A 27,804-nucleotide genomic window follows, 5' to 3' on the forward strand; every position below is an offset into this window, starting at 1 on the left:
ATTATTAGAGCTTTAAAAAAATGTTTTATATTGTAAACAAGAATGCTTTACCAGAATGCATAGAAGGCTTCTAAGAAGTGATAATAATGAATCTGTTGCTGCTCCGCCTCTGGATGAATCTAATGTTGCTGCTGCCGATGATTGGAATATCTGAAAATTAATTCAAACTAAGAATATGTTCCTTATCTTACTTTGAGTTTTGCTTTTTTGTTTAACTGAAAATATTATTTAGAACCAACAACTACCAATACATTTGCCATTCCATGCCACAAAATGGATAACCGCTAAGCATTTTGACTTAATTATTTTCCCGATATAATATAACTGATTTATTCAAATTATTCGATTTGACAATAGGTGCAAATTAACATGATTTGATATTAAGTAAAAGAACACTTTATATCGAATTAATATTAACATTTCAATATGCAGTTTTCAATCTAAATAAATCTCGCGCGAGAACAATATAAATGATCGATAAATTAACTGTTGTAAATTTCGATAGTTATTTGATTATTGCATTTATTGCGATAACTTAGTATTTTTTTAATACTAAAACAAAATAAATAAATAAATAAGCTTACAATTTGAATATAACTATGAGCTATGAGCATTCTTTTCTTGCTTTGGTGTCAGTCTACTCCTTTTTGGGCTTCTCCTCACCCAAAAGGAAGCGTCGCACGACGGCCAACTTAAAGATGGGCACCGAGAGCAGTGCGCCGAGACAGGCGCCAATCCAATAGACAATGATGTGCTCTAGATTGCTGTGACCGCGACAGCCCCATTTGAGAGCCGTGGCCAGCACCGGATTGAAATAGCCGCCGGAGAAATTGAAAGCTGCAAGCAGTGCATAATTAAAAGCGTAAACTTTTTTTGAGAGAATATGACAGTAGTTGGAAAGCCACGTGGCAAACGGGCCAGGACTTACCAGCGACCACCAAACTGGTGCCAATGAACGAATCAATATAGCTACTAAACTTTGGTTCCTGCACACTGATCGTCTTCGATGCCAGACGGCACAGCAACGTTGCCACGCCCTCAATGGCAGCGCCCAGATAGGGACTAACCTGCAGATCAGCATTGCACTCCTCGAAGGCGCGTCCCTTGTGCGTCTCGGCGAATTCCAGCCACCAGAAGACCTGCACGATGCGATAAACACAACAGCCGCCCATCAGTTCAGCCCAGGTGCGCAGAGCCATCTCCTTGAAGGTGGTGCGACCCTCTAACACATCCTCCATGTGGGTGTACGGACAGGCAGAGGCATCGCCCCATACCTTGCCCCACCACACGGTCAGCAGGAACAGAAAGATGGCATAGGCAGCCACACCAAAGTTATCAGCAACTGTTTTTGTTACTCAATTGAAATAATGATTGAATTTCATTTTGATTCTACAATCTCACCGATGATCAGCTCAAAGCAGCAGGCACACAACTCGGCAGCGGCAATGGCCTCGTTCATCAGCACGGGCACAATTCCATCGCTGTTCAGCAGTCTTCGACTCACCCGACGCGCAATCTGTGCCGCAATGCAGCAGCCGACCATGAAGCCAGCGCTGATGCCCAGCGATGTCAGCGACATGCTGATCCTCCTTGTGCCAGAGAAAAATCAAAAATGAATTTTACTGAATAATCACTAGCTAACTTGGATGACTCTATAACATTCCCAGTTTTTCGTGCCTATGATCGGCCATCTTTCTTAATTTTGAGAAGCTCATTGTAAATTTGACATTTTTGTGCAATTCTATTAAAATATAGCTGACTGAATTCACCTATAAGGATTCTGCATTATATCCAAATTGACAGATTTCGTCTATATTTTGCACAGTAAAAAATTGCATTATTTTGTTTTGGTTTTTCTTTATTTCTTTGATGTGTACAAATATATTTACATGCATGCTGCATATATATATATATATATTTTTTTTTTTTTTGTGAAAAAGAAGAAACATATTACGCACACACACATACACAGCACACTCACAAACAGACCAACAAAACATAGTTGAAAACTATTTTCGAATTCGCAGCACGCCAAAAATGTGCTAAAAATATTTGCAGCTTGTTAAACAACAGAAAGTGACAATCAAATATCAATTCAAAGTGTCTTTTTTTTTGTATTGATTAGCTGAGGTGTTACTTAACCTTTAGTGGCGAATTTTTGAATTATATTTTTAACAAAACCATATTTGCTATTGCGCATTAGACCATAATTGTCTTTGGAATCTTTGAAATTTCGGTAACTTTAGTCTTTATGAGTTTATTTGAGTTATGTTGTCTCAACTTTCAAATTCATTTTATTTCATATCTGCTTACAATTACATTTCACTTGATTTGAACAGAATACATACTATCTAAATTGGCTTTTAACTGGCCAAAAGCGACCGGCACAGAAGGCCCCTAATACAATATAAGCGGGCTCTCGACAAAGACTGAGCAAACGCCTCAATAAAATTATTGCTCTGGGCTGTGATCTCGCTCATCTGGTGGGTCTATTATTAAACAAATGCTTAGTGCTCAATGCTCAATGCTTGAATGCTCAGCAAGCTCACGTTAATTATAATTACGACATAAACAGGCAGACAAACAGCTGACATCCAAAAGCTCAGTTAGCACTCTTTTCTGCTGTCTTACGCATGTCGACGAATAGATCTGACCGGTCTGACCAGTTTTAAAATTTAAGTTTTCACTTAATTAAAAATTAGCATACTTGAGTTTGTTTTTTTAATTTATACGTTATAAAAGCTTTTTAAACGATCAATAACAGTGCACACCTAACAGTTCCATTTTGAATTTAACTTTCCATTTTGAATGTAACGTGCCATTTTGAGTATAACGTGACATATTGTGTGTGACCAACAACAGCGTTTTAAATGATCGATAACAGTGCACGCTGAACAGTGCCATTTCGAGTTAAAAAGCAAGCACAGCTGTTTAACTGACAGCTGCCAAACAACAACAAGTGAGTGGCGTATTTATATAAACAAAACCATAATCTATGCAAAATTTATAACATAGAAACAACAATTTACAATGCTACAACGATTAGGCAGATCAGGTGCCATCAAATTGCCACTGTCATATTGTGTGACCAGCTGTAGCAGCATTAGCAGCCGGTGCTATGCAAGCACGCCACTCACGGAAAGCGCAACAACAACAACAGAGAGAAATCTGAAATCTAAATTAGAAGTTGGCTTTACGGAATGGCGTCCCATATATAAACTACCCCTAATACGTCTGATTGCTGCATTTAATCGTCTAAAGGTTTATCAGGCCATTGTCACGGTGGCTGGAACACCACTAGCCTTTGCACTGCAACAAGCCGGTCAGGTGTCAGAGGATGCCTTGGGCATCTATGCAGCGATTGGCGTTAGTGGCCTGGTGACGCTCTCCCTGGGCAGCTATGTGGCCCGAAACATAATTGGTTTCATCTACATCAATGATCATCAGGATCAGCTGAGGCTGGCCTATGTGGACTTTTGGGGCAGGCGCAAAGAACAACTGGTTGATATTGAGGACCTGCTGCCGGATTGGGAACCACACAGCACAAGGCGGCTGGGTGGCTTCTATCAGCCCATCTGTCTGCGCAACGATGACAAGCTGCGTTTCAAGCTGCTGCATCGTTTTGGCGTCATCACCGATCCACTTTTATTTGAGGGTCTCTTCGGCCAGCAATAACGAGAAATGCTGAAAGCATTGTCAATAGTCATAAACAAATGCATATTTTAATATTTTTAGTTTACAAATAAAAAGGGTGATACAAAAAGTTAAAGTAACTCTCGAAGGAGGCAATTAAAAATCTGATCTACATTTTAAGTTTTGGTTTACAGCTAAGTACAAATTGAATATATATATATATATGTATATATATATATATATATACGATTAACTAAATAACTACTAGTGCTTTGTACTAAAAGAGTTAACAATACTATTAAATTCGCATGCTTAAATGATGGACTCATGTTGTACATTATTTCCCAATGCTGTCGAGCTGTCCGCACTCTCCACCGACACCGGCTCCATTTCCTTGCCCAATGCAATGGCCTCGACAACCTAACAAAATAAATGTTTAATATAGATATATATTATATAGAGTGTGTAAACTGACCGTATCGGGCAGCTTCTTGTGAAATGTTTCGGGCAGCAGCAGCGACAAAATTGAGGCCAACATTGAGACAACGCCAAACAGCAGCAGCGGCAAAGGCTCATAGTAGCTGCCCTGGGGGAAGTAAGAGGTTTATATAAGAATTAATAATATAAGTAAAAATAGTAAGATTTACCAGTAGTGGGACAAAGGGTGCCAGCATCGCACCAAAGCGTGCAAAGGTGGACATAACGCCGACACCTCCGCTACGTATAACCTGCAAATATAAATGTATTCAATGCATTGTGATTATATTTTCTATATATACGAACCGTTGGCATCATTTCCGCCGTATACGTGTAGATGACTGCAAACGATGAGGTAATGCCCAGTTTCCCCAATAAAAAGAGCGTTACAATTAGCCAATTTGCACCTGTTTTACAAATTGAAATGTGTTTCTTTATTTTTTGAATTGTTTATAATCAGTTAGAAACTGTGTGTGGAAAACTTAAATATGCCATCAAGTCATAAAATGAAATAAATTGCAGTACACGACTTGAATGAATTAACAAATTGGTTACAGTCACTTTACATTTTTTGCATAATAGATCGAAACCCGGAACGTGTTGTGTACTAATTAACCGTAAATCTAGAATGACTTTCTGTTTAATACAATTTTCCACACACTAAGATCAAAACACTTTACGTCTTTTCTTATCGACAAAAACTTAGTAGGCATGCAAGAAAGATTGAACGTAAGATATAAATATGCAAATGAAATGGATAATGATTTAACCTACCCGTGGTCAAATAGCCGCTGGCTGCGCACGTGATGGCACAGAGCATCAGGGAGCCGGATAATGCCAGACGGCGTCCCAACTTGCGTAGACACAACTATTTTTAGTTTGCCAGATATAGAGAGAGAGAGAGGAAGATATATATATATGTATATATATACATAGAGCAATCTTTTGTATATGAAAACTAAAAACACACCCATGCCAAACAATAGCCGGGTATTTCAATTAGGCAGACCAAGGCAAAATTCAAATATTTATTGCCGCTCAGATTGGTCGAGTTCAGCGAGAGTCCATAGAAAACAATGGCGTTGACAGCCCTGCAATAATAGAAATTGTACTCCATCTGGGAAAACTGGTCAAAGAACTGTTTATTAAATACGCACCATATAAACAGCAGATTCGTATAACGCCAGATTAGCGTATTCGAGGCGAACACCTGTTTGACAGATGGCCAAATCTGGCGTTGCTCTGGCTGCAGCTGTTGCGACTGCTTTGCATCCGTTGTGTCCAATTGCTGCTGCTTGAAACTTGCCAAAAGTTCGAGGGAAAGTTCCCGCTGATTAACGTGCGCCGCTTTCCGTATAATTGTGCCCGCCTTCTCGTGCTCATTGCGCGCCAGGAGCCAACGCACCGATTCCGGCACCAGCCAGAAATAGACGACAAAGAAGAGCGGCGGTATGGAGAGGGCCAATTGCAATGCCTGCCAATTGGTCAGCAACCAGGCAGCCAGACCAAGCAGCGCCTCGCCCACCGCATAGAAATAGTTGAGCACAATCGAGGTCATTTCACGTTTGCGTGGTCCAACCATTTCCACTCCAATTATGAAGGCCAACGGATAAACGCCGGATGTGCCCACAGCATTCAGTAGTGCAAAGCCCAAAAAACTGGAATAATCCCAGGCCAGAGCCTGACCAATGCCCGTTAAGCCCATGAAGATGGTGCAGAAGACGAAGATCAGCTTACGTCCGAATCTGTTATTGTGAGATTATGCAAGGAATGCTTAGGAGTGTTTAGTACAAATTTAAAATGGAAAAAAAGAAAAATAAATAAAAACAAATATAATAATATAGGATATTATAAATATGGAGGTATTCAAACTATGTAAAATGGTCGAACTTTTATTGCAAGGATTGGCGAAACCCAGATAAAAATGCAGTAATACCACAAAGTAAAATGCTAATAAGGAGCGAAAAAATAAATAGCCAAATGACTAAACTCGTGGATAGAAAGAAAAACGTTTGGAAAAGAAATATTATCAAACAATACGAAGTATAGGAATAATATAGTATAGGACGAATAGGAATCCAGTTAAATTCACATAAAGAGCAGATATTGCTTTTAAACGGACTCAATAGCAAGGTTTCTCTTTTCAATTGGAGCTCTCTATTGCTCTCAATGCAGCATGTGTATCGATAATGTATCGATATTTAAATGGAAATTTACTCACCGATCCGCAAGGTAACCAAAAAGCGCCGTGCCCACGACGAGACCGGCAAAGTGTGTGGTGCCCACAAAGGCCAATTTCCAGGCATTCTCCTTGCACGTCAGCTGCCAATCCTGGACAATTGTGTGTTCGCTCATATCGTAAACAAATTGCCGGCATCGTTCGGGTTTGTGTTGTGGCAGAAACATCGAAGCATCGCATGTTGTTGCCGACTGTTGCACACCGAACTCTTCACTCTCATTGGTAGCAAAGCGCAAACAACTATCGCTGGGTGTGAAATAACCGTGCTTATCTCTCGTGCCTGGAATAGCCACATCCAGCCAATCGGTTTGATATTGTGCCAATTGCTCCTCATCATCCTCATCCTCATCGTCGCATTGTTCGATGCGGCAGCGGTATTTTGGTGTGCCGGCTGTAAATGCATACGACAAACTGTTCGCAGCCGCAAATAGCACTGGCAGGCAGATGAGTAAATAGTTGACTCTCTGATAGAGACCGAATTCACCAATTTGCGTGAGTATCTCGTCAAAGTCCATCGCAGCAACTGATTCGGCCATGCTCGCAAGCGCTCGGAATCAAATCAACAGTTTTTTGTTGTGTTTATCTTTTTTGTTTTTCAAAATGCTGATATTGCGTGGCGTTGCCACCTGTCCGATAAATCGATCGATCTTTTGTGATCGGACACGCGCTCTTGTTCTTTCTACCGGGATCCTCTTAAATATACAGGGAATAATAAATCAACTCGACTAGCAGACACCCCAAACACATAGTTCAGTATAAAAACACCTTTTGGTTAACAAAATCTGCGTTTCCTAGCCGATCTTATTGAAATGTTTATAGTTCTATGTGCAGATTTGGTATACTTTAATACTATCAGGCAATATTTTTACGATTGCCACTTTTATTGTTTTCGATTTTCATCGATATTAGCTATATGTTATCGATAAATTATATTCAAAATTCTAAGTCTGTCTAGTCTCTGACAGCCCTTTCTTCATACAGACGGACAAGCATGGCTAGATCGACTCGGCTTTTGATGCTGATCAAGAATATATATGCTTACGGGCATAAAAAACATTGTACTTTTCAAAAAATGATTGATTTAAAGCTGTGGTTAGTTTTAAATCTGAAAAACGATGCAAACTTAAATTTGTACTTAGTATTCCTCGTGCCGAGAATAAAACCCCTCTAAGCGGATACGAAAATTAGAATACAAATTGTGTGTGTGTATGTGTGTGTGAGCGTGAGTGTGCATATACGATTGGGGTATCTCCAACTGATTACGTGACGTCGAGTTGTGTTTTACTCAGCAAAATTTTCGCCGTGAAACGCTTACTTTTTTTTTTTTGTTTTTCAATGTTTTGTAAGAAAAATTATTAAAAAAGTTTATTTTTTTCAAGATAATAAAAATTACACTTATTTACCACTTAAGATCACAACAAAATAGTCAATAAAATTTAAAAACCTATATCATTTACAGTTTGCATAAAGATAACAAGGCAATTGCTAACAACAGGTTTTTAGCTAGTTAACGCATTTGAATTGCTTTTACGTTACTCTGCTGAATAATGATGTAAATTGAGTGGAATTGAACTTCTTGGGCATCAGAACAATTATAAGCACTGAACACGATCGCAGATCCGAAATGGATCTCAGCTGGTAAAGTTGCATGTCTGTTAAGGAGCATGCAATCTATGCCAATTGATGCAAATTGTTGCATGCCACAGTCGCGCTTTGAAGTATGCTGACCGCAGACAAGCTTCCATCATGATTGATGATAACGATTGACGAAATTCATGTGAAAATGTGATTGAAAACTATGAATTTATTATAATTATGATGAAGTCATTGAAAATGGCAATTCCAATTATTGAAAAACTGAAGCACCAATTAAGTTGCTTGAAACTGGTCACCTCAATTAATCAATATTGGACTTTTGATATTGTAAAATTAATAATTGTTGTTTGGCATTTTATTTCAACGATGGCTCGCTGAATTGCATTTCCAGCACATTTGAAATGCATGAGCCATATATGAATGGGAAAATTGGCAGCTTGTTGGCCTTCGATTTTTTTAAAAATATTTTATTATTATTGTTATTATTGCTACAAAGTAAAACGCAAAATCCATCTTAAAGGGGGGTTATAGGCTGTGGCCTTAAGCTGTCTTCTCAAGGTTATCTGCTTGGCTTGCATTATTGCACCAAATTGATAAGCCGGCATTGTCATCTTATCTTATCACCTAACTTCACTTCACAAGCGGTTGTCAAATTCACGATTTGATTTAAGCAAATCACACTTAAATCTGATTTTGATATAATTTATTTTTATCACACGCGATTAAGCCCGAAACATTTGTCACCTGTTGTTTAATTTTCTTGGAAAAGTTCGCTTTAAATTAAAATAAAAAACAAATTGTTGTCGCCAACTCTCCGCACGATTCTATGTCTGTCGCAGCACTAACAATTCGAAAAGCGTCAACACAACATCTGAGCACAACAGAGAGCTTTCCTTTGCTTTTGTCATTGTTATTGTTTTTGTTCTTGAGTGCATGCCATTAAAAATCATGCATGAAAATGCCGCTACAGAAAATCAATGAAATGCCTTTTAAGAGAGCGCTGCGCAGAGAGCAAGAGAGCGCAAAGAGAGCGAGGGAGCGAGCGCGGCAGTTGTTGCTCTTTAAAGAGCGTTGCTTATGAGCGGCATTTTTATTATTTGTTTATTGTGCTTTTGATCGTTTTGTTTTGTTTTATAAGTTCTTGGAAATTGGGATTTGGTCGCAAACCAAAAAGAGCTTCAGTTTTCAACGAAAATAAACAAAGAAAACTGAAAATGCCTCACAAAAGTTGCATTTCTTTCAATTATTTCTGCTACGATCATATCGCAAGGTAAGTGGTCTTCAGTAGTTTATAAATAGATATGGATTTGTTGATCAGGTGATTTCTGTCAGTGCTTTGTCATGCATAAACAGATGATTTATTTCGACTATTATTAATTATATTTGGCTATATACAAAGGTTAAAAACATACATACTAAAAGGTTAGTTGATTTCTTTTTAAAGTAGTTATTTCTTGTGTGGTTATTTTCTGTAAGCTGACTGGGAAGAGGTGTGTGAATAATTTTCACAAATGGCTAGTTGAACCTCAACTTTTTTAGCGTTAACTTTGGAACAACTAACTAACAACTATGTATGTATATATATAACCCGGAAACCGGTTGATAAGGCGGTACTTTTTCATTTGTACAGCTGCGGTCAAAATAATAACATGTTTCGAAAATATTGGCAATCAATACTGAAGATTGATATATAGATAAATTGTTGAAATTTATCACATCTCTGCTTTCCCTGAGGCTAAAGTATGTTTTTTAAAACTAGATATGTAATTGTTCACTGAATCGATTAGATTATGAAAGGAGCTACACAATTATTGAGAAATTTCATTTTATGAAGTACCATCACTATTAGCTTAACCGCAACTGTATGTATGTATGATGAAACTGTGTACATGTGTCTAAAACAATTGAGATAAAGTTACTGGCAAACTTCACTAACATCATCCACAAATACCCCAAACATTAAAATAAATGTAAAATATATACATATAACATATTGATTGAGTTACAGAGACAACTTTGACAGAAAGTTCGAGTAAAATAAAAATTGGTCTTGCTATACACATCTTTCAGTAATGATAGTTAATTTTCTTGAATATAATTATATGTGTAAATAATGCTTCCGATTGAAGTCTATTTAATGCCAGGCACTGCTGAAATGGGGGCTTACCCACAGGTAAATAGATTTGATGCTATTAGCAGCATTGATAACGCTCTGCGTATGAGTAATCACAGAAAAGAGTTGCTGACAGACTCTTAAACAGCAAGAAAAGAGAGCGAAAACCGAATATGAGAGTGAATCCCACGTTCGCTTGTAGTCTTATCGCCGAAAAGCAAAAGCTACAAAAGCGCTCAGTGTCTTTGAGAACGTTGAACCGGACGCAACGCTGCGCGGCCTACTTTGGAGACAAAGACAGGAAAAGAGAGAGAGAGAGAGAGCGCGAGAGAGAAAGCGAAAACAATGGGTTGGTGGAGTAAAAAGAAATCCACCGACGACGGGGGCTTCAGCACCGATCGACAGGCACTGGCCCGGCAGGATCCACGCACCCGAGTTAATACGACGAGCGCCGCAACGGAAACAACAAACACGGCTGTGCAGAATTCAACGATATTCGATAGCAATAAGAATACGGTCACTTTTACGTCCACACGTCAAACGGTGACGCATCGCCAGCAGGCGCGAGTTACCGAAATGATAACGCGTCGCACACCAAATCCGGCCGAACTGGAAGAGCTCATGGCGCAGTTGCGTATGAATGGTGGCACTGCAACGGCAACAACAACAACAACAACGACAACATCGGGCGCAAAGCGTATGAGTCCATCCAGTCTGAATGGGGTCGCATTACGTTCGACGCCATCATTTAAACACAATGTGTCAGATGCGAGACGCTCCAACACCTTAGTCCGCATGGAGCAGACGACCGTGTCACAGAAACAGGGACGCACTTTTACCCAGCATGTGGAGGCGAAGCGCGTGGTGCTGAAACCCACCCAGAAAACCAGCTGGGCACCAAAAACAAACTCAACAACAACAACAACAACTATCTCTAAGCCATATGTATCGCCATTTGCCCTGAAGCCAGTCGATGCCACCACCTATGTGTCGCCCTATGCCAATAAGACGAGCAGCACTATCACCAGCTCAGTGTTTAGTAAGCCCACTGTGAGCAGCTCAAGCCTCAGTAAGCCCACTCTGAGCAGCACCATAACAATTAAACCAACAGTGACCAGGCCAACGCTTTCGACACCCAAGGTGACTGTGCCTCCACCCTTTATCAGTCTGAATCCCAGGAGTAGTGGAGCGGTGCCCAAATCACGCTCGGCAAGTATTGCCAGCTCCCATGATGCACATGGTGTACTGAAGCCCACGATGACAGCTAACCTACCGCCAACCAAAGTTGTGGCAACACCCAAGAAAAAGCTAAAGCCAGCCGAGGTGATCATTTTTAATCAGGAGAAATTTGACAATAACGCTGAATATCGTGAAGGCAGTGCCGAGGATGTAAAAGCCTTGGGTGACACCTTCCGGAAGCTTAAATGCAATGTGGAAGTCATTAAGAATGCAACAGTTAAGGAGGTCAATAACAAAGTGCGCAAATGTAAGTCATCTTTAGAAGCATTCAAAAGAAAGGGTGTCAAAACGAAATATAATTATAATAATATCAGTTCGAGTTATTGCTTCTTCAAGAATATTGCATTTCGATTAAGATTTCAGTTTAGATTCTGAATTTCAATTGGTTAATGATTCTGAATTTCAATTGGTTAATGATTCCGTTTTCCGTCTCACTGATTTCCCTCAACTGACTATTCGCAGTGGAACAGAAAAACTACGATGATCGCTCCGCGCTGGTCCTTGTCATACTGAGTCATGGAAACCGCAATGATGTAATTGCCGCCAAGGATGGCGAATACAATCTGAATGACGATATCATCTTTCCCCTGCTGCGGAATCGAACACTGCAGGACAAACCGAAAATACTCTTTGTGCAGGCCTGCAAGGGTGCTCAGGAGACGGGAAGGTTCAAGACTGATGCCATACAGGTAATACTATTATTTTATGTATTATGATTCGATTAACAACAACAACAAACCACACTTTCCAACAGCCTCAAAGAGCACCCAAGGATATACTAAAGTGCTACAGCACCTACGAGGGTTATGTCTCCTATCGCCTTAATAGCGGCACTCCCTTCATTCAAACGCTGTGCGAGGTCCTCATCAATGAAACAAATGTGGACATTGAAAGCCTTATGCGGGTTGTGAGAAATTTGGTTCAGAGCTACACCAAGTAAGTCTGCTGCGAAGCATTTGCATTACTCAACTGAACAAGTGGCTCATCGTTCTTCTTTCTTTATAGGGATGGTCAAGTTCCGTCCGTCACCAGCACAATGTCCACTAAATACGTGTTTGGAGATTACGTCTAAGCAGGCTGCCATTTAGAATATACTTATATATTAGGAGTGTGCCCTTTCCTTGCGAGATTCCCAACTAACCCTTGGAAGTTGACAACGACACGAAGCCTGGTCCTGCTAAGATCAAGAGTTGCTAGACAAATGACATAACACTACAGTTTTAATAGAAGAAATACAACTTATTAAGGGAAAAACTCATTATAGTTTGAGCATAAAATCTTAAATAGGTGAAATAGAGAGAGAGAGAGAGAGAAAGAGAGAGTCATAAATTTCCTTGTATTTCTGATCGGAGCTACAAAATTATGTTGGCTGATTAACTTAGAAGAATAAATTTCACCATTATCAATGGCATTATCAGCATCCCAGAGAGAGACTTATAACAGATGACAAGTCATTTATAAACACCGTGAAGAGGCCAAGATGACTTTCCTGCGGTACTCCTGAAATAATTTGAGCCGACTTCGAGACAGTGCATCTAAAGTAAACTTTATGTTTTGAAGACTGCAAGCAAACTGAATATTTCTGAGATCCAGAGAGCCCAGATAAGGACACAAATAGTTATTCATAATTGTAAATCATAAACAGATAACAACGAGATATAGGTTTAGCTGGCAGCCAACATGAACTATTACAGCAACAAAGTCGATTATCTTATCGCATTCTCACATTTATTTATACAACAGTTAATGGTATTTTAACTATTTTCACACATACAGAATAGAAAAATAGATTAAATATCACAGATTCCAAGTTAGGCTTAAATCGATCATCAATAAATCGTTTCGTCATCTCGAGGGTTAATTACACCATAATACGAATACACAACGAGCCACGTATAAGACCTCCAGCCTGAAAGACTAAAATCTGAAAGAGAAGCTCATTTTAGTTCTGAGAAATTACACACATGGACCAAAGACAATTCAGGACATCATCTGTGTGTGTGAGCATTGCTTAATTTTTTATTATACAATATTTATGCGTTTTAGTTCAAAATTTGATATAATAAAAGCACAAAAAGTGATAATACTGATATTTGTTAAACGTTTTTTTTAATGATAGAGACTTTTTTTTTAAATATCGTCAAGATAATAACAACAAGAGAGAGTCGACCGAAACCTTCAGTATCAAAGTATTGAGTATTGAGCGTCATTGATAAGACTTCAGTGGAAGCGTCATTTTTCTCACATATACAGCTGCGGTCAAGATAATACTAATTGTGCAGACTTGCCAGGGAGCTCAGAGGTCGGGAAATTTCGAGACTGATGCCATGGTATGCCATTATTTTTTGAATTATGAATCGATTAACAACAGTCTCAAGGAGCACACAAGTATATACTAAAGTGGGTTATGTCTTAGGCGTGATGTAAGAAAGTTGGTCCATAAAGACACCAATTAAGTCTTCTGCGAAGCATTTTCATTACCCAACTGAACAAGTGGTTCATCGTTCTATTTTCTTTATAGGGGTGGCCAAGTTATATGTATCCATTTATTTGTCATAAAATGAATGATATTTTATCTGTTCTCGCATGAGACGTACGCAGATGAGAAAATAAATGAAATATCACAGATTCTACGTTAAGCTTAAATCGATCATTAATAAGTTGTCTCGTCATCTCGAGAGTTAATTAGACGATAATACGAATATACAACGAGCCATGTATAAGAGCTCCAGCCTGAAAGATAAAAATGTGAATGGGAATCTCATTTTTGAACTGAACAGTTAGTTTTGAGAACTTACATACGATGGCGACTCCCAAGATAATCACATATAAGCTAGACGGCCCATAGTCCAGGGCAGACATAATTATGACACCGATATCGATGGTGGTGTTGACGAAACACGTGATTAAATAGAATAGTAGGAGTACCGTTGATTGCTGAAACGAAAATCAAAGAAAAAACCTCTAAGCAGACTATACATTGTGTTGTTGGCCACATCATTTGTTGTTGGCTGTTGCACTTACAAAGAATGCCCCGATCAGCAGCATGACACATCCGATGCAGTGGCAAATTGCCATTGCCTGTTCAGTTTGTGCGAATTGTTCTGTTTGAAAAAAGCAGAATTTAAAAATAAGATAAAGATGAATACAATTCGATAGACAACATTGATATTTTACCAGGAGCAAACGCGACAAGAATAATATTAAAAATCATATCGATGACGGCAATAACAAAACAACCACGCCGCAAGCTTAGATAAAAGCAACAATTTTTCACACGGACCATTGTTACTTCCCGGCTTTTTTGGATTACTTAAAATTTTCTATATTGAATATAATTGTGTATATATATATTTCGGTATATATTTGTCATGATGGTTAGGGCAAAGTAGTTGACATACAGATTAGAATTTGAAATGCTGCAAACGCTCCTCTTTAGATGAACAGATCGCCGCCCAGGGCTGCATAAAACGAATAAACGACCAGCCAATAATACAGACCAATAACTGTAAAATCATATATATAATATACAATATAAGTATACATATATTTTCTTATAACTTTGCGCAACTTACAAAACATAACCACATAGATCACTATAACTGGTATCCAGATAAGTAGTATTATGTCTGCTATGAGTAGTATAACCATTGCCAGCACCTTGATACATGTGACTATTATATAGGGCAGCATTAAGCCCGGACGTAGCTGCCAGTTATTAATTAATATAACACTGCATAGATTGCACAGAGTTGATACTGAACACTTACCTTCAAAGCGCCATACAATAACAATATGGTGCTTACCAGATGCACCAGCATAAATACGCAGAACAGCTTGTGGCCCAGATCGGGTATGCCTAACAAATATATATATATATATAAGTTAAGTCATTTTGAGATCAGCATTTATCGACTCACCCGACTCGCCAAATATTGCTATGAAAATACCGAATAGTAAATCCATCAATATATCGCTGCCGGCTACAATATAGGTGCCAAGGCGCAAATCGATGCAGAAGCAACAATATTGCAAATAGATCATCTTGCAGCTGCCACCAAAGTTAATGCTAATAATCGGATACCTCTTTGCAAATTTTAAGTTTGTGTTGTATATAAATTGTGTATATAATTTAAGTTAAACTTACTAAAGATTGACAACAAATATGGAGTAATTGTACTTTTTGACAGAACAAAAAGTGTTGAGACGATGTGTGATTAAAACCTTATACTATACTATATATATATATATATATATATATATATATATATGTATATAAATTTATACAAATATCATTATTTTTATTTTTGTGGATTTATGGGAAGTGTTGTCAATAATTAAAAGAAAACACGAAAAGCTAACTATTTTAAGCAAGCCAAATATTACATACCCTAAACTTGACGACGATTGCTCATTTTTATGTAACCTATATGATATCATAATCCAAAATTGAAGGAAAATTTGTACTTAGCAAATTTGATCCGGTTAACTTTTCCTACAAGAAATCATCAGTCGACCGATCGTTCCTATGGCAGCTAAATATATAGCTTTAAGGCGGAGGGCTTAGTTATGCTGTGTGGAAACGGAGACGTCTCCTTCCCGACAAAAATTACAATATCCTCTGCAAGGATATAGAAAAAAACGTTATCTAAAAGTAAAACCAACTAAAAAAATATGATTTTTTAATACGATTATAGTATATAAATCAGCTCTTAATGCGGCAGCCTGTAATGAGTTTAGCATACTTCAGCGTAGGCCTCAAAAACAATATAAAAAAATATCATATTGAAAATCGGTTGCAATGACCGTCCATGGCCTAGCAACGGTATTTTCGATCATTACCCACCCACCAACAGATGTTATATCATAAATAACAAGCATATTAAAAACACGTAACACAGTCGACTTGTTAATTTGTTTTTTCGATTTTCTTTTTTTTTGGTTTTGATTTTGGCAAATAGCAGCAGACAGAAAAAAGGCCGGGAAGTCCAGAAAAGGCACAGAACGTGCCCGGCCCAACAAATCGAGTGGTTAACGGGGTGGGGCGGAGTCAGTTAGTGGGTTGCACTGTTTTGTGTGTTTGCAATTTCGTTTTCAATATCGAAAACGATTCGATTCGAAACTCATTTTGTATGCGAAACGGCAAGCGGTGACAATGATGACGCCTCCGTAACGGATTGGGAAGCCATCAGAAATATTATGCAAAGAGTTCGCTTCGCTACAAAATAAAATGCGGGTTACACAAACAAACAAAACAGGCAAGCAAACAAAAAAATCACGATACGATCCAACAAAAAAAAAATATATATATATATATATATATATATAATGCAGCGATGACCTGAGACAATCGAGTCATTCGACAGCGAGCCATCGAGCTGAACAGATACAGATACAGATACAGTTACAGATACAATGAAATTACAAGTGGCGTTGTTATTCGTCCTGGTGGGCATTGTGTGTGCACGTCCGGAGCCACCAAGGACACGCTATGGCGCACCACCGCCGTCGGCACCACAAAAGGATTACGGACCACCGCCGCAACAGCCATTACCATCTTATGGCGCACCAGCTGCATTTTATGGTCCACCCAAGACCGAGTCGATTGTCACCAAGAACGTTTATGTGCATGTGCCGCCCGAGGAGCCGGAATACTATCCGGCCTCATCGCCCATACAGACAACGGTGCCCAAGAAGCACTATAAGATCATATTCATCAAGGCACCAAATCCACCGACACCAGTGCGTCAGGTGTTGCCACCACCGGTGCAGGATGAGCACAAGACCTTGGTCTATGTGCTCGTAAAGAAGCCCGAGGAGCAGTTGCCCGTCATTCTGCCGTCGCCAGAGCCGACGGAGCCCAGCAAGCCGGAGGTCTATTTCATTAAGTACAAACAGCAACAGAAGCCAGCACCACAATACGGGCCACCTGCCTCAGCGCCCGCCGATGAATATGGTGCACCGCCAGCACCACGCACCCTCGACGAGCAGTTCTAGTGATAAAAAAAAAAAAAACTCAAAACAAGACATGTGTAAATATTATTTATGTTGTAGTTGAGTTTCTTGTTATTAAACAAATCCATCTTAAAGATACGCTGGGCATAATTTTTTACTTTATTGAGCGAATAACATAAATTTAAATTGAATATGACTGATAATAAATAAAGCTGCTTAAAGTCTGTCAGCTGGCACTTGGAAAGTTCTTTTCTTATCTTCTTATAGCTTTTATCGATCAGCCCCCGGATCAGCGCTATAAAGTATCGTAGAAGGAATAGACAACCAGTGTGAAGTATAAACTAAACACTAAATTGTGACATTTATACAATTAGTCTCCACAGATATTACGCTAAAAATATATATTCAATTTGCCTACCCGCTTGCAACACATCGAACAATACGAAATCATAAAAGGAATCCACCAGGATGACATAAGCGCATTCCCAAGTCAAGATGATGATGTGTATGAGGGCGACAACCATATAGGGTATCAGTAAAAAGCGTATGGACTGCAATTGGAATGAGAGATGATTATGCAATACTAAAGAGTATAAAGCAGGGTGTCAAACTTGAATTTGAATCGGAATTGGAACCGATTTAGTTTTAGAATAACGTAAAAATCAAGATATGATTACGTAACCGAATACCGTAAAACTGTTTCCAAGAATATCGGAAGTTCAACCGGAATTTTTAAGACTTTGCGTACAAGAATCGGAATTGGAACCTTTGTTCACTGCTAGTATTATCTAACTATATAGATTTTAGTAATACCCACCAGCAGTGCGCCAATTAAGAGTACAATGCAGCTGATGAGATAGAGTCCGCTTGTTAGTATTGTTGCATAGCCCAGCAGAGAATCACCTGAGAATGAACAGATATGAAAATATCGACAAATAGAGCCACTGGAAATTGCATTCACTACTTACGATCCACAATGAAATGATCTGCGCCACGAATGATCACATCGACTATGGCTATAATAATACAGCCGCATTTCAACTCGATGCAGCAGCAACAGTTGTCGGTATAAATCATGATGTTGAAATCGAGCTATATGTTTTCGCTTGTATTATGTTTACAATAGATTTGCTACTAAAATCGTAGGCTAGATTGATATTACCAAACTGATACTGATATAATATGAGGTTTCTGAACGAGCACGTTCGACACAGGCTTCTTCTCATTGACCCTGACTTACATACATCTAACAATTATGTTCATTGCGCTGGCTGTTTATTTTATTCCGATCACGTTTCTTGTTCAAATTTCATCGTTTGCATATTCAAGTCATTATTTTTTTAGGCTTACGAAATTTTGGGCTGGACAACAAATAAATCTTATAAAATTTGCTAACAATTATTATTCAATAACATTCAATTGTTTGACTAAAAAATGAATCTTAATTTAAGTATCATATTTGTCCCTTCGGCGAAAGGTATTTACCTTAATCGTAATCAGCTAAGATAAGAGTGAAATCGACAAAGCAAGATAAGATAAGATAGATTCGAGTTAGACTAAAGTGAATATTGATGAATCAATTAAAATAAATGATTTCGATGGCATTAAAAGTCCAACATCAAATTGTAATTGTTGTTTATTTTTGTTAAATCATTTGTTTTTGGGTAAATGTCTCACAACAACTATTATACAACTAGATTAATGTGTAATTTCTGTAGTATGCTCCCAGAGAATTTGCTGTTCGAATTTGATTTGATAAATTGGGTTCTTGCATTTCGACTCGCAACTGGATAATGTTTTCTGATATTTGATCATCATCGTGTAAACCTACAGCTAATTTCATATATTTTTTTGGGCATACAAATACAGATACACTTATATTTTGAATACATTTGTTATTTTTATGCATTATACAAAGTTATGTATGGATATATTTTTTATTCATTTAATTTTAAGTTTTTCTTTTGGTGTTCATGTCTTTTTTAACTCAGTTCTTTGCGCAACTTTCGGTGCTTTTCATGGTTTTTGTTTTTATTTTTATTTTCGCTTTTTTTGTTTTGTTTTTGTAGTTTTGTTGTGTGAATAACATTATTTAATACACAATTGTTGCATTATTATTGCATAGGACAAGCGAGATGATTTAGTATAATAATGCGAGCAACTTAGGATTGCACTCAAGTGTTGAGTCAGGAGTGACTGAGAGTTGAGTGTGTGTAAAGTAAATGATGTGGCTTGAATAAAAGTTAGAGTATATGTTTGTAAGTAGTTAAAGAGTATCAACGTTATCGGTGAGGCATTCGAACTCAGGTTGTTTTTCTTTTCTTTCTTTTTCTTTTTGTTTTTCGTTTGTACTGCTATTGGAAAACATGTTTCGGTCTAACTGCTAAACTGCTACTAAACACGAACAACAAATATCATTTTTTTTTTAGTTTTTTTTTTTGTATTTTCTCTAACTGTTAAGCAACAAACTGAACCAAGACAAGCTGCATCAGTGTCCAATATTTAGGCCTCCTCCTCGTCATCGTCGTGCTGCACGAACAGTCGATGATTCCTGGCCTCAAGTATGGTCCACACAACTAGCGGTGCACAGCCCAACACCATGCAGGAGCCCATGCAGTAGAAACAGATCTCATAGTCACCGGACAGATCCCTCAGCAGACCAGCCAGCGGTGGCACCGATATCGCCCCAATGCTCTGAAACATTCGCACGAGGCCATAGCTGGAACTAATCCGATCCGTGCCAAAGACATCCGCCAGCAACACAGGCATCAAGACATACCAGCTGCCCAGACACAGGCCGTAGACAGCAGCGGAGAGCCCAACCAGGATGAGGGTCCTTGCAAAGGGTATTGTCAGCACCGCAAGACCAGCGCCCAATATGCTGTGAGAGTAGAAGAAATTTCAATTAAACCAAAACAGCAACTTTCTGTTCAGAGTGAAATAGTGTTCAATATATTACTCATCTTCTGTGCATTTGCTAGTTATTCGACTTATTTAAAGTACGCATTTTTACTAACCATAGTGTATAGGTCTTCTTGCGATCGAACAGATGCAGATCCGATAACCAGCCCAGTCCGAGGCGACCACACAAGTCCAGCACGGCGCTGATGGCCACCAAATAGCCAGCTTCGCTTTTATTGTAACCTGCAAGAAAGAATTTGCATTAAATAACTATATAAAAAGTTACAATTTCTTAAAGTTATATATACTTATATTGGGTTTGACAGTAAATCTGATAAGATTAAGTGCTTCAATTTAAGTAGTTATTGATGATTCAATTAGAGAACATTTAATAAACATAAAAAGCTCTAGAATCAAAATGGTTTCAGTTTTGATAAGGTTATTCGAGTTTGAAGTCAGGGAAGGGTATATTGAGTAATACCAGATACTTTTATATATTATGTATGCTCGAATTAACTTCCGGAAATATATATAAGCCCCCAGCTATAAAAAGACATTTACGAATTATTTTCAATGTTTGTTTTTGATAAGGCGTAGATAAGATTGAAATTTTTGATTGACCTTCAATGAATACTCACCAATGGATATAACATGCGCAGGTAGGTAGTAGAGCATATAGGGACAGCCGACGGACATGAGTGTGACGGACAGGCACATCAGTATGAAGCTGGGCTCCTGCAGCAGACTCAGATCAATATACATTTCAATGCGGGCACAACAGCTGCGCTTCAACTGCCGCTCATCATCATCCTCGTCATCGGCGGCATCATTGTCATCGTCATCGTTGTCATCATCGTAGGCTGCAGTGGATTCCAAGAGCTGTGAGTCGAGAATGCTGCCATCCGATTGCTGGTGCTGTTTGAGCTCGCTGAGATTGCTGAAGGGCGTGGGTATCTCCATGCTTTTGCTGAGACCACGACTCACAACGGTGGGCGGCGACAGTGGCTTCTCCAGATGTGCCTGAATCTTGCTAATCGTCTCGTCATTGGCGAATACATTGCGACGCCGTCGACTGCCCCGATTTGAATCGCTGCCGGAGTGCTTGCGATAGACCCACGTCGAGTCTGTGCTCAGATCCTCGACTGAGTGCATCAGACCCGAACTGCGCACCTTTTTCATTGGCTTTATAAACGTGGTCTCGCCGATGATGTCCTTGACCTCATCATCGCTCTCCTGCGCAGATTTATCTTGCGCTGCAAAAGCCAAGTATATATTAAATATGCATAAATCGAATCGATAATCGAACTCACCAGGTTGCTTGCTGGAGTAGTAGTTCAAGTGATTTTTGCACTCCTCGAGAAACAAATGCTCAATGAACTTGTCATTCAGCTCCTTGGCACCCAGCTCACATGTGTCCAAGTAGGTGGATGTGGTCAGCATGCCCGTTGTGCTGGGATTGATGTCATCACTGAGGGGTTTACTAGCCGCATCCAGGGTCTGTGCCTGTTCCGCTGCATAAGCGCTGATGGGTCGATAGAGTGTCGCCGAGACGCACACGTGCAACATACACGCGCCCAGTATGAGTAAGGTGCCGTGGAAGCCACAATTCTCAGCCAGATGCTTAATGAGTATGGGCAGCACGAAGCTGCCCGCTGCAGTGCCCGAGACACAGATCCCATTCGCCAAAGCGCGATGCTTGTCAAAGTATTGTGAAACAATGACAATGCCAGGCGTGGTCGAGAGACCGCCACCAATGCCTATAAGGAGGAGGAAACATTATTAAATAGTTGGCAATTACTAATTAATTACTCAGCAATTACTAATTAATTACTCAGCAATTACTAATTAATTAGTCATGAATTCAAATGAATAATGTTGTTAGTTGAGTAATTATCAAATAAATTATAAATTGTACAAAAGTCTTCTAATTATTCAAGTAATTGTGCTTGAATATTAAGTAATTAATGATAATTAAACACTCTTATAGTTAAAAACTGATACGCAAATGCAACTTATCCCACTCACCGGTCAGTATGCCAAAGGTGAAGAGCAAGTGCAGCAGATTGGTGGCAAAATAGCTGAGTATCATGCCCAGCGAACAAAAGATGCCGCCCACAAAAACCACGGAGCGACAGGAGAAGCGCTGGCACAGAGCGCTCGAGAGTGGTGCCAGCACCAGACACAGTGCCGACAATATGGCCGGTATCCAGGAGGCCACCGTTGCTGTCGAACTGGGAAATGTCTCCATAATCTCCACATAGAGTACACCGTACGACTTGACCAGTCCGGCGACCCAAAACTGCACAGAGAACGCACCAAAGACAATGAACCAACCATAGCCGCCATCCGGTGGCTCCGACACACCACCACCGCTGCTCTCCGTCGTGCTGGTGGATGAGTCGCGATCCTTGGCCAGCTGCTGTTTGCTGCGACGCGGTGCAGCACGCTCCAGTTCCTTGGCGCGTTTCAAGCACTTGCTGCGTGCCGTACCCGATGACGACAATTGTTGCTGATGCTGTTTGCGCAACTCATGCGATTTGGCTATCAACGGCCGGGCCGTAATGCTCGAAATGGTCAACAGGTTCTCGTTGTCATCCTCCTCCAGTTCGGATATCTGATGCTCGAGCAGGCTGGAGTGCAAGGTGCGCGGACAGCAGGGTGCATCCAGGCTGAGTGTGGCGGGTCGCATTGCTGGTGAGGCGCTGGGCGAGGGAGAGGACACACACATTGCTTCCATTTGCTTGACATCCAGCTGGGCCAGCAGCGGGGCCGCTGGTGGTGCCGACACCACCGAGAAGAGTGAACCACTTGTGGGCTGGCAACCGGCAACATGGGCATTGTGTACGGCACCGGCAGTACCGTTGAGAACGAGCCCTCCCGACTCGTACTGGACTCCACCAGCTGGGTCCGGTTCACTCGCGCAGTAAACCGATCCCCGTGAACCCTGCGAAAATAAATAAATGGCATAAGCAATTTAATGCACATCAATCCCAAATGCAAGCAGCCCGCTGACAACTTAAGGAAGCAGCAACTTAGGCTTAATTTGTTTGCCATAACTAATGACTGAGTGACACGCGATATTAACTTCGGGCTAAAGCTAATGGCAATAGGGTTAAGCGATACGATATCGCCGACAGCTCTTTAGTGTATGCCATATGTTAAACTTTAATTGAGTTAACCCCTTATGGCAAGCAGGACCTTCAGGCATTTTAAACTGCTTGCGATCATCCTTATTTATGCTGCGTACATATTTTAAGTACTAAGTTAATTATTTTGTAAGCCAATTACTAAGTAAATGAGCCTGATTTGAAACTTGACAACTCGTCTATTGTACCTCAAAATCATAAGCAATTGTAATTACCTCAGTAATTGAAACTGCAAAGTAATTGTGCCTGCATCGAGTAATTAAAATGTAATTATAATAACATTTATTACTTAATTAATATTGCCGCTTAAGACATTATTGTCGCTCTAACTGCTGAGTAATTGTACCTTCGCCAAGTAGTTACTTCAGTAATTAAAAATTAATTATTACTAAAAGAACGGCAAACAAGTAAATTAAAGTAGTCTGTTCAAAATAAACAACAAACCAGCTAATTATTTATGGAGTTTAATGGAGCTTTTTACATGCCATGACGCAGCACTTAAATGTATGCCATTCTTTAGCCCTTAATTGAGTTCAACCCTTAGCAAACATTGCAACAACAGCCCAGCCAAATAACCCATACATCTTTTCACTATATACCCTAACCCAAATCAGTTTGCTGATTCAACGTTTTTGCCACATATTTTTGATATAATTATTGTTGCAACTAGTACAAATTATTTGCTCTTGTTACTTTTTCTTGTTTATGCTTGGTTTAAAGGTTGTTTTGTTAAATCGATGCAATCGGTTTCGTGTCGTTGTTATTGTTGTTGTTGTTGTTGTTAGTCTGTCCCGCCCCACAGACGATTTCCCCCTTTTCAACCTCGTCATCTGCATGCTGTGTGTGAGTTGTTGGCATGACGTCTGGTTATTTTCCATTTTCCGCTTCCACTGGTTGCTGCTGCTTGCCAGCTTTTCAGGGTCAAGTGCAAGGCTGGTGTAGAAAAACACAGTTGTGCGGGAGTCAAGGGTTGATTTCTGATAAGAATATTACTAAACGAAACAAATTGCTGCGATAAAGTAACAAAATAAGCAAGTAATTTGCTTACATGCCAGGTTTTTTTTTAATTGTGCTGCTGAGCAAGAAATATACATAGATATTAATATATGTCTATATCTTTAGCAATTGCTAGAAATCAGCAGCACTTTAAACCTTTCTAAACTGGTTTTATCATGTTTATGCAATACACAATTATTGCTTATAAAGATTAAAAGTTTTAAAGACTTGCTTGTTATAAATAAAATGGTACTTTTTTATCAGCTAAATTGTTGCTGCAAATATTTAAATAATTCTATTGAAAACACAACGATAAGAAAGTTAAATTTAATTCTTTGATTGTCGCTCAGCTGTGCCAAAAGTTTTGTTCATATTTTTAGATTGTTGCTCTCTGCGGCAAACAAGTTTGTCAATAAATCAATAAAATTAGATTTCTAACGTCAGCCGAACGGTTCACTTCAAATTCAAATTCACATTCAGCGCCGGATCATAACAAGTGACTCCGTGGCGCAACGGTAGCGCGTCTGACTCCAGATCAGAAGGTTGCGTGTTCAAATCACGTCGGGGTCAATCAGAGGATTACATTTTTTCTCTATTTTCCTATTTTTTTAAGAATATTTGTAAAAAAGATATGGTGCAAGTTTGGGTATTTTCTTGAAGCTGATAAGCAGCTGAATTATTATTTTTATAGATTAAATTGATAAACTATATATAAAGCAAGAGGCAGATGCTAGATTCGTTGGAAGGTAAATTACTGCTACGCTCTTGTCAGGATCGTAAACAAATTCTGAATACCTTGCCCCACAAATCTAAAGCAACTAAATTTTGGAGAAAATTTAAAGGTATTTTTCAAAGATAAATATATTTTAAAACTATATCGTATACAGTTTTCAATTAATTACCCAAGTGTCGCAGCGTTTAGCTGTTCTTTCACTGGGCATAGAGTATGGCGCAGTCGTTCACGCCCAACTGCATAGTTCCAGCTTACTTAAGGCCACAATTTGTATTCAAGTTAAATATTTATAGCAAGTGCAGCTTTGAGAACCATTTACTGGAATTTTGAAGTGAAGGTTTTAAGTTTTATTTTTTAATATAATTTTCGGTTTTATTCTCAAAGTCTTAAATTAAATTTTTAATACCACTCAACGCGTCTTGTTGTCAAAGTCTTAAAGCAAATGTTCAATGTGCAACATCTGCAAGCAGTAAAACTTTAACAAATAATTTATAGTTCAAGGTTTCATTTAAGTTGGAGTATATAAAATAAAGTTTGCATATTGCAGAAACTAATCATAAAATTCTAGTTTTATGGGCAATAAACTAAAATTGTTTGCAGCTAATAAAAAAAATCGTTGATTAGCTGCTACTTTTTATAGAGCCCAAAGAGCATAAAACTCTATGCAATAAAATAAAAGTTTGACACGTAAGCACACTTTAATGTATATGTAGCATAGCTATGCAGATGCAGCTAAGAGCATTATTTCATTTGTACTAACAACTTGCCACGTAAGCCGTTAAATGCCGTTTTTTTTTCTATTTTTTGTCCTGCTATTAACTGATGCCGCCTGCAAGTCGCTTGATTCTCATTCTCATTGCTGGTATCAGGTGACTCATGCATGCACTCTCCCATTGGGTTAGCCAGCAGACGTGCCACTAATGGTTGCATGCCATATTGATGGCGTCAAATGGCGAAATAGAAGAACAAAAACCCCAAACATGCAACCAAATTGCAATAATGGCAGAGTTGCACTAATGATTCGACGGTTGACAGCTGAGCGTTTTACAAACATCTGCTGGGTGGCAGCAGCAGCAGCAGCAGCATCTTCAACGTCCCATTTGACCTTGGCAGATGTCAGAGCCTAAGCTTCAGGCATTCTGCTGCAGGCTTAAGCCGGAAGTGTAGCTCTTGCTGTGTGTGTGTGTGTGTGTGGGCGAAATGCGTCTTTTTGTATCACACATTTTCAATTTCGCAACTTTCCATGGCTCTGACGCAATTGAATGACAAAAGAAAAAAAACGTTCTGTGGGTGGCTGGTTGGGTGACCAACTTGCCAATGACAGGCAGACTTTTAACAAAGTTTAACTTGTTGATGAGCGAAAGGCACTTCAAGGGAAGGTTACAGTTCAGGGCTAGTAAACTCTTCAAGAGCTACAATCCTGCTAGTTATTTCGGTCTAGCTTATAGCCGTGAAGAGCTAAAAAAACAGTTTTCGAATTAATCCATTATTATCAATTATACGTTTTTTATGCGATTTTTCAAGCAATTATTCTGAAAGTGAATTTTCAACTTGAATTGTAATCATGAAAAGAAAAAAATCGGATAATTTTTGACAAAGTTATTGCTATGAAAAGTTTTGAACCGTTCCAAGTTTGATTTCTTAAGGCAGCATTTGAGCATGATTTTCAAGCCAAACTTGCGTTTCCAGCTTTTAATGCAGTATTTTTCTAGAGCCTAAACCATGACTGAAAACCCCTTAATTTTGAAAATCGGATAAATTTTGACAAAGTTATGGCTGTGGAAGGTGTTGATTCATCCTTGCAAGCAATATTTGTGGGTATCATTTAAACATGTAAATCTATTCAGATTTGCGTTCTTAACCTTAAGCGCAGTATTATTCTGAACATATATATACATATATATATAAGCCTTAAGCAACTGAAAAAGTTTATGCCTTATACATCTATCTAAATGCTTAAGGCTTTAAATAATATAATATATATATATAAGGAATACCTTATACAAATATATGTCTATATACGCGAGGCTGAGTATCAGCATATAGCATATGACTGGGGGTCAATTCGCATATGGGCGAGTGTTTGGCCGGCTTTGACCCATTCTTAACTGGCATTGGCTACTCCATTGTTTACACGCATTCAAGCCATTTGCTCATTTGCTCATTTCTCTTTATGTGCTTTTTTATATATTTTTTCTTTTGGCATGGCGCATGCTCACCAAATTGAAGCGACCTCAGACCACTTACTACCTCAATAGATTTGCGCTTGGCCCAAAAAACCATAGGCGCGTTTCTTGACCTTAACTGTCAGTCAGTTAAGAGTTAAACAACATCAGCTGCTGCTGCTGCTGTTGCATCTGCATCGTCTTCTTACCTGTAAATGCCATTCGTGTTGCAGGGATGACATTGTTGTCGTCCTAAGCGTCTACGCTGATGGATTTCTTGTTGCTCGCGTTGTTGTTGTTGTTGCTTGGGGCGTTGTTGTTGTGCACCTAAATGCATTGGTTTAGCTCTCTCTTGGGCCGCACACACACACAAAAAAGCAAAGCACAATGGACACAACTTGGCCCAATTTTCTATTTATATATATAGTTTTCTTTGTTTTTGTTTTTGCTTTTAATAATATGCGTTAAGCTTTTGGCACTGTGTTCTTAATATAGGTATATATTTATATATATTTCTTAATTGTTGCTAAGGCTTTGCAGGAACTTGTTTCTCTAGCTTTGTTTAATGTCCTATTTTTTCCTTTTATGGCATTGTCGTCATTTTGTTTCAA

At 39.1% G+C, this 27,804-nt stretch overlaps 8 protein-coding genes and 1 non-coding gene across 11 annotated transcripts; 4 read left to right on the top strand and 5 right to left on the bottom strand.

The window, feature by feature from the left end:
- Nucleotides 1-291: 291 nt before the first annotated feature.
- Nucleotides 292-2,426, bottom strand: LOC6570542 (aquaporin-11). 2 transcript variants are annotated; one of them, XM_001996734.2, is made up of 4 exons: nt 2,349-2,426; nt 1,402-1,589; nt 929-1,342; nt 292-837 (listed from the first exon to the last, which is right to left on the bottom strand). In XM_001996734.2, the coding sequence occupies exons 2-4, from the start codon at nt 1,577-1,579 to the stop codon at nt 638-640; spliced, it is 792 nt and encodes a 263-aa protein (XP_001996770.1). In that variant the 5' UTR covers nt 1,580-1,589; nt 2,349-2,426; the 3' UTR covers nt 292-637. The 2 variants fall into 2 exon arrangements, with proteins under 2 accessions (XP_001996770.1, XP_032598041.1); XM_032742150.1 differs by having other exon boundaries at nt 687-837; nt 1,068-1,342; nt 2,349-2,415.
- A 568-nt stretch (nt 2,427-2,994) lies between these two features.
- Nucleotides 2,995-3,774, top strand: LOC6568904 (transmembrane protein 186). Its single transcript, XM_001994960.3, has one exon. The coding sequence runs from the start codon at nt 3,031-3,033 to the stop codon at nt 3,673-3,675; it is 645 nt and encodes a 214-aa protein (XP_001994996.1). The 5' UTR covers nt 2,995-3,030; the 3' UTR covers nt 3,676-3,774.
- On the bottom strand, nt 3,701-7,664 carry LOC6568903 (organic cation transporter protein). Its single transcript, XM_001994959.3, has 8 exons — nt 6,332-7,664; nt 5,268-5,855; nt 5,081-5,201; nt 4,885-4,978; nt 4,417-4,517; nt 4,281-4,361; nt 4,109-4,219; nt 3,701-4,053 (listed from the first exon to the last, which is right to left on the bottom strand). The coding sequence occupies exons 1-8, from the start codon at nt 6,883-6,885 to the stop codon at nt 3,946-3,948; spliced, it is 1,758 nt and encodes a 585-aa protein (XP_001994995.1). The 5' UTR covers nt 6,886-7,664; the 3' UTR covers nt 3,701-3,945.
- Nucleotides 7,665-10,301: 2,637 nt separating this feature from the next.
- Nucleotides 10,302-13,389, top strand: LOC6568902 (caspase-9). The gene is made up of 4 exons (XM_001994958.2): nt 10,302-11,544; nt 11,760-11,986; nt 12,052-12,233; nt 12,303-13,389. The coding sequence occupies exons 1-4, from the start codon at nt 10,404-10,406 to the stop codon at nt 12,367-12,369; spliced, it is 1,617 nt and encodes a 538-aa protein (XP_001994994.1). The 5' UTR covers nt 10,302-10,403; the 3' UTR covers nt 12,370-13,389.
- On the bottom strand, nt 13,390-15,364 carry LOC6568901. Of its 2 annotated transcripts, XR_006246881.1 has the most exons (8): nt 15,218-15,364; nt 15,068-15,156; nt 14,873-15,005; nt 14,699-14,803; nt 14,475-14,620; nt 14,322-14,401; nt 14,096-14,234; nt 13,390-14,030 (listed from the first exon to the last, which is right to left on the bottom strand). XR_006246881.1 is itself a non-coding variant. In XM_043216164.1 (4 exons), the coding sequence occupies exons 1-4, from the start codon at nt 15,339-15,341 to the stop codon at nt 14,733-14,735; spliced, it is 417 nt and encodes a 138-aa protein (XP_043072099.1). In that variant the 5' UTR covers nt 15,342-15,364; the 3' UTR covers nt 14,606-14,732. The 2 variants fall into 2 exon arrangements, 1 of the variants encoding a protein (XP_043072099.1); XM_043216164.1 differs by lacking the exons at nt 13,390-14,030; nt 14,096-14,234; nt 14,322-14,401 and having other exon boundaries at nt 14,606-14,803.
- A 1,261-nt stretch (nt 15,365-16,625) lies between these two features.
- LOC6568900 (extensin) lies at nt 16,626-17,442 on the top strand. The gene has a single exon (XM_001994956.3). It carries the CDS (start codon nt 16,713-16,715, stop codon nt 17,292-17,294), a length of 582 nt encoding a protein of 193 aa, XP_001994992.1. The 5' UTR covers nt 16,626-16,712; the 3' UTR covers nt 17,295-17,442.
- LOC6568899 lies at nt 17,422-18,540 on the bottom strand. Its single transcript, XM_001994955.3, has 4 exons — nt 18,221-18,540; nt 18,070-18,155; nt 17,671-17,803; nt 17,422-17,600 (listed from the first exon to the last, which is right to left on the bottom strand). The coding sequence occupies exons 1-4, from the start codon at nt 18,327-18,329 to the stop codon at nt 17,548-17,550; spliced, it is 381 nt and encodes a 126-aa protein (XP_001994991.2). The 5' UTR covers nt 18,330-18,540; the 3' UTR covers nt 17,422-17,547.
- Nucleotides 18,541-19,213: 673 nt separating this feature from the next.
- On the bottom strand, nt 19,214-27,591 carry LOC6568897. Its single transcript, XM_001994954.3, has 6 exons — nt 27,403-27,591; nt 22,179-23,097; nt 21,464-21,910; nt 20,792-21,406; nt 20,270-20,396; nt 19,214-20,133 (listed from the first exon to the last, which is right to left on the bottom strand). The coding sequence occupies exons 1-6, from the start codon at nt 27,433-27,435 to the stop codon at nt 19,755-19,757; spliced, it is 2,520 nt and encodes an 839-aa protein (XP_001994990.1). The 5' UTR covers nt 27,436-27,591; the 3' UTR covers nt 19,214-19,754.
- On the top strand, nt 24,794-24,865 carry Trnaw-cca. Its single transcript has one exon. It is a non-coding gene; the product is annotated as a tRNA-Trp (tRNA).
- Nucleotides 27,592-27,804: the final 213 nt, after the last annotated feature.

This window comes from Drosophila grimshawi, unplaced genomic scaffold (genome assembly GCF_018153295.1).
Source record: "Drosophila grimshawi isolate 15287-2541.00 unplaced genomic scaffold, ASM1815329v1 contig_1367, whole genome shotgun sequence".
Taxonomy (NCBI): Eukaryota; Metazoa; Arthropoda; class Insecta; order Diptera; family Drosophilidae; genus Drosophila; species Drosophila grimshawi.

Bases quoted from the DNA above. Each gene is read 5' to 3' on its own strand.
- LOC6568903 (XM_001994959.3), bottom strand. From the start codon at position 6,885: ATGGCCGAATCAGTTGCTGCGATGGACTTTGACGAGATACTCACGCAA. The intron at 4,518-4,884 runs GTAGGTTAAATC...TTTGTAAAACAG, and splicing joins CAGCGGCTATTTGACCACGG to GTGCAAATTGGCTAATTGTA. The intron at 4,054-4,108 runs GTCAGTTTACAC...TTATTTTGTTAG, and splicing joins ACAAGAAGCTGCCCGATACG to GTTGTCGAGGCCATTGCATT.
- LOC6568904 (XM_001994960.3), top strand. From the start codon at position 3,031: ATGCTACAACGATTAGGCAGATCAGGTGCCATCAAATTGCCACTGTCA.
- LOC6568899 (XM_001994955.3), bottom strand. From the start codon at position 18,329: ATGATTTATACCGACAACTGTTGCTGCTGCATCGAGTTGAAATGCGGC. The intron at 17,804-18,069 runs GTGGGTATTACT...TTCCAATTGCAG, and splicing joins TCTTAATTGGCGCACTGCTG to TCCATACGCTTTTTACTGAT. The intron at 17,601-17,670 runs GTAGGCAAATTG...GTCACAATTTAG, and splicing joins GTTCGATGTGTTGCAAGCGG to TGTTTAGTTTATACTTCACA.
- LOC6568901 (XM_043216164.1), bottom strand. From the start codon at position 15,341: ATGATCTATTTGCAATATTGTTGCTTCTGCATCGATTTGCGCCTTGGC. The intron at 15,157-15,217 runs GTGAGTCGATAA...TATATTTGTTAG, and splicing joins AGCAATATTTGGCGAGTCGG to GCATACCCGATCTGGGCCAC. The intron at 14,804-14,872 runs GTAAGTTGCGCA...ATGATTTTACAG, and splicing joins GATCTATGTGGTTATGTTTT to TTATTGGTCTGTATTATTGG.
- LOC6568902 (XM_001994958.2), top strand. From the start codon at position 10,404: ATGGGTTGGTGGAGTAAAAAGAAATCCACCGACGACGGGGGCTTCAGC. The intron at 11,987-12,051 runs GTAATACTATTA...ACTTTCCAACAG, and splicing joins TCAAGACTGATGCCATACAG to CCTCAAAGAGCACCCAAGGA. The intron at 12,234-12,302 runs GTAAGTCTGCTG...CTTTCTTTATAG, and splicing joins TTGGTTCAGAGCTACACCAA to GGATGGTCAAGTTCCGTCCG.
- LOC6568900 (XM_001994956.3), top strand. From the start codon at position 16,713: ATGAAATTACAAGTGGCGTTGTTATTCGTCCTGGTGGGCATTGTGTGT.
- LOC6568897 (XM_001994954.3), bottom strand. From the start codon at position 27,435: ATGTCATCCCTGCAACACGAATGGCATTTACAG. The intron at 21,407-21,463 runs GTGAGTTCGATT...TGGCTTTTGCAG, and splicing joins CTACTCCAGCAAGCAACCTG to CGCAAGATAAATCTGCGCAG. The intron at 20,397-20,791 runs GTGAGTATTCAT...TCTTTCTTGCAG, and splicing joins TGCGCATGTTATATCCATTG to GTTACAATAAAAGCGAAGCT.
- LOC6570542 (XM_001996734.2), bottom strand. From the start codon at position 1,579: ATGTCGCTGACATCGCTGGGCATCAGCGCTGGCTTCATGGTCGGCTGC. The intron at 1,343-1,401 runs GTGAGATTGTAG...TAACAAAAACAG, and splicing joins CTGCTTTGAGCTGATCATCG to TTGCTGATAACTTTGGTGTG. The intron at 838-928 runs GTAAGTCCTGGC...CACTGCTTGCAG, and splicing joins CACCAGTTTGGTGGTCGCTG to CTTTCAATTTCTCCGGCGGC.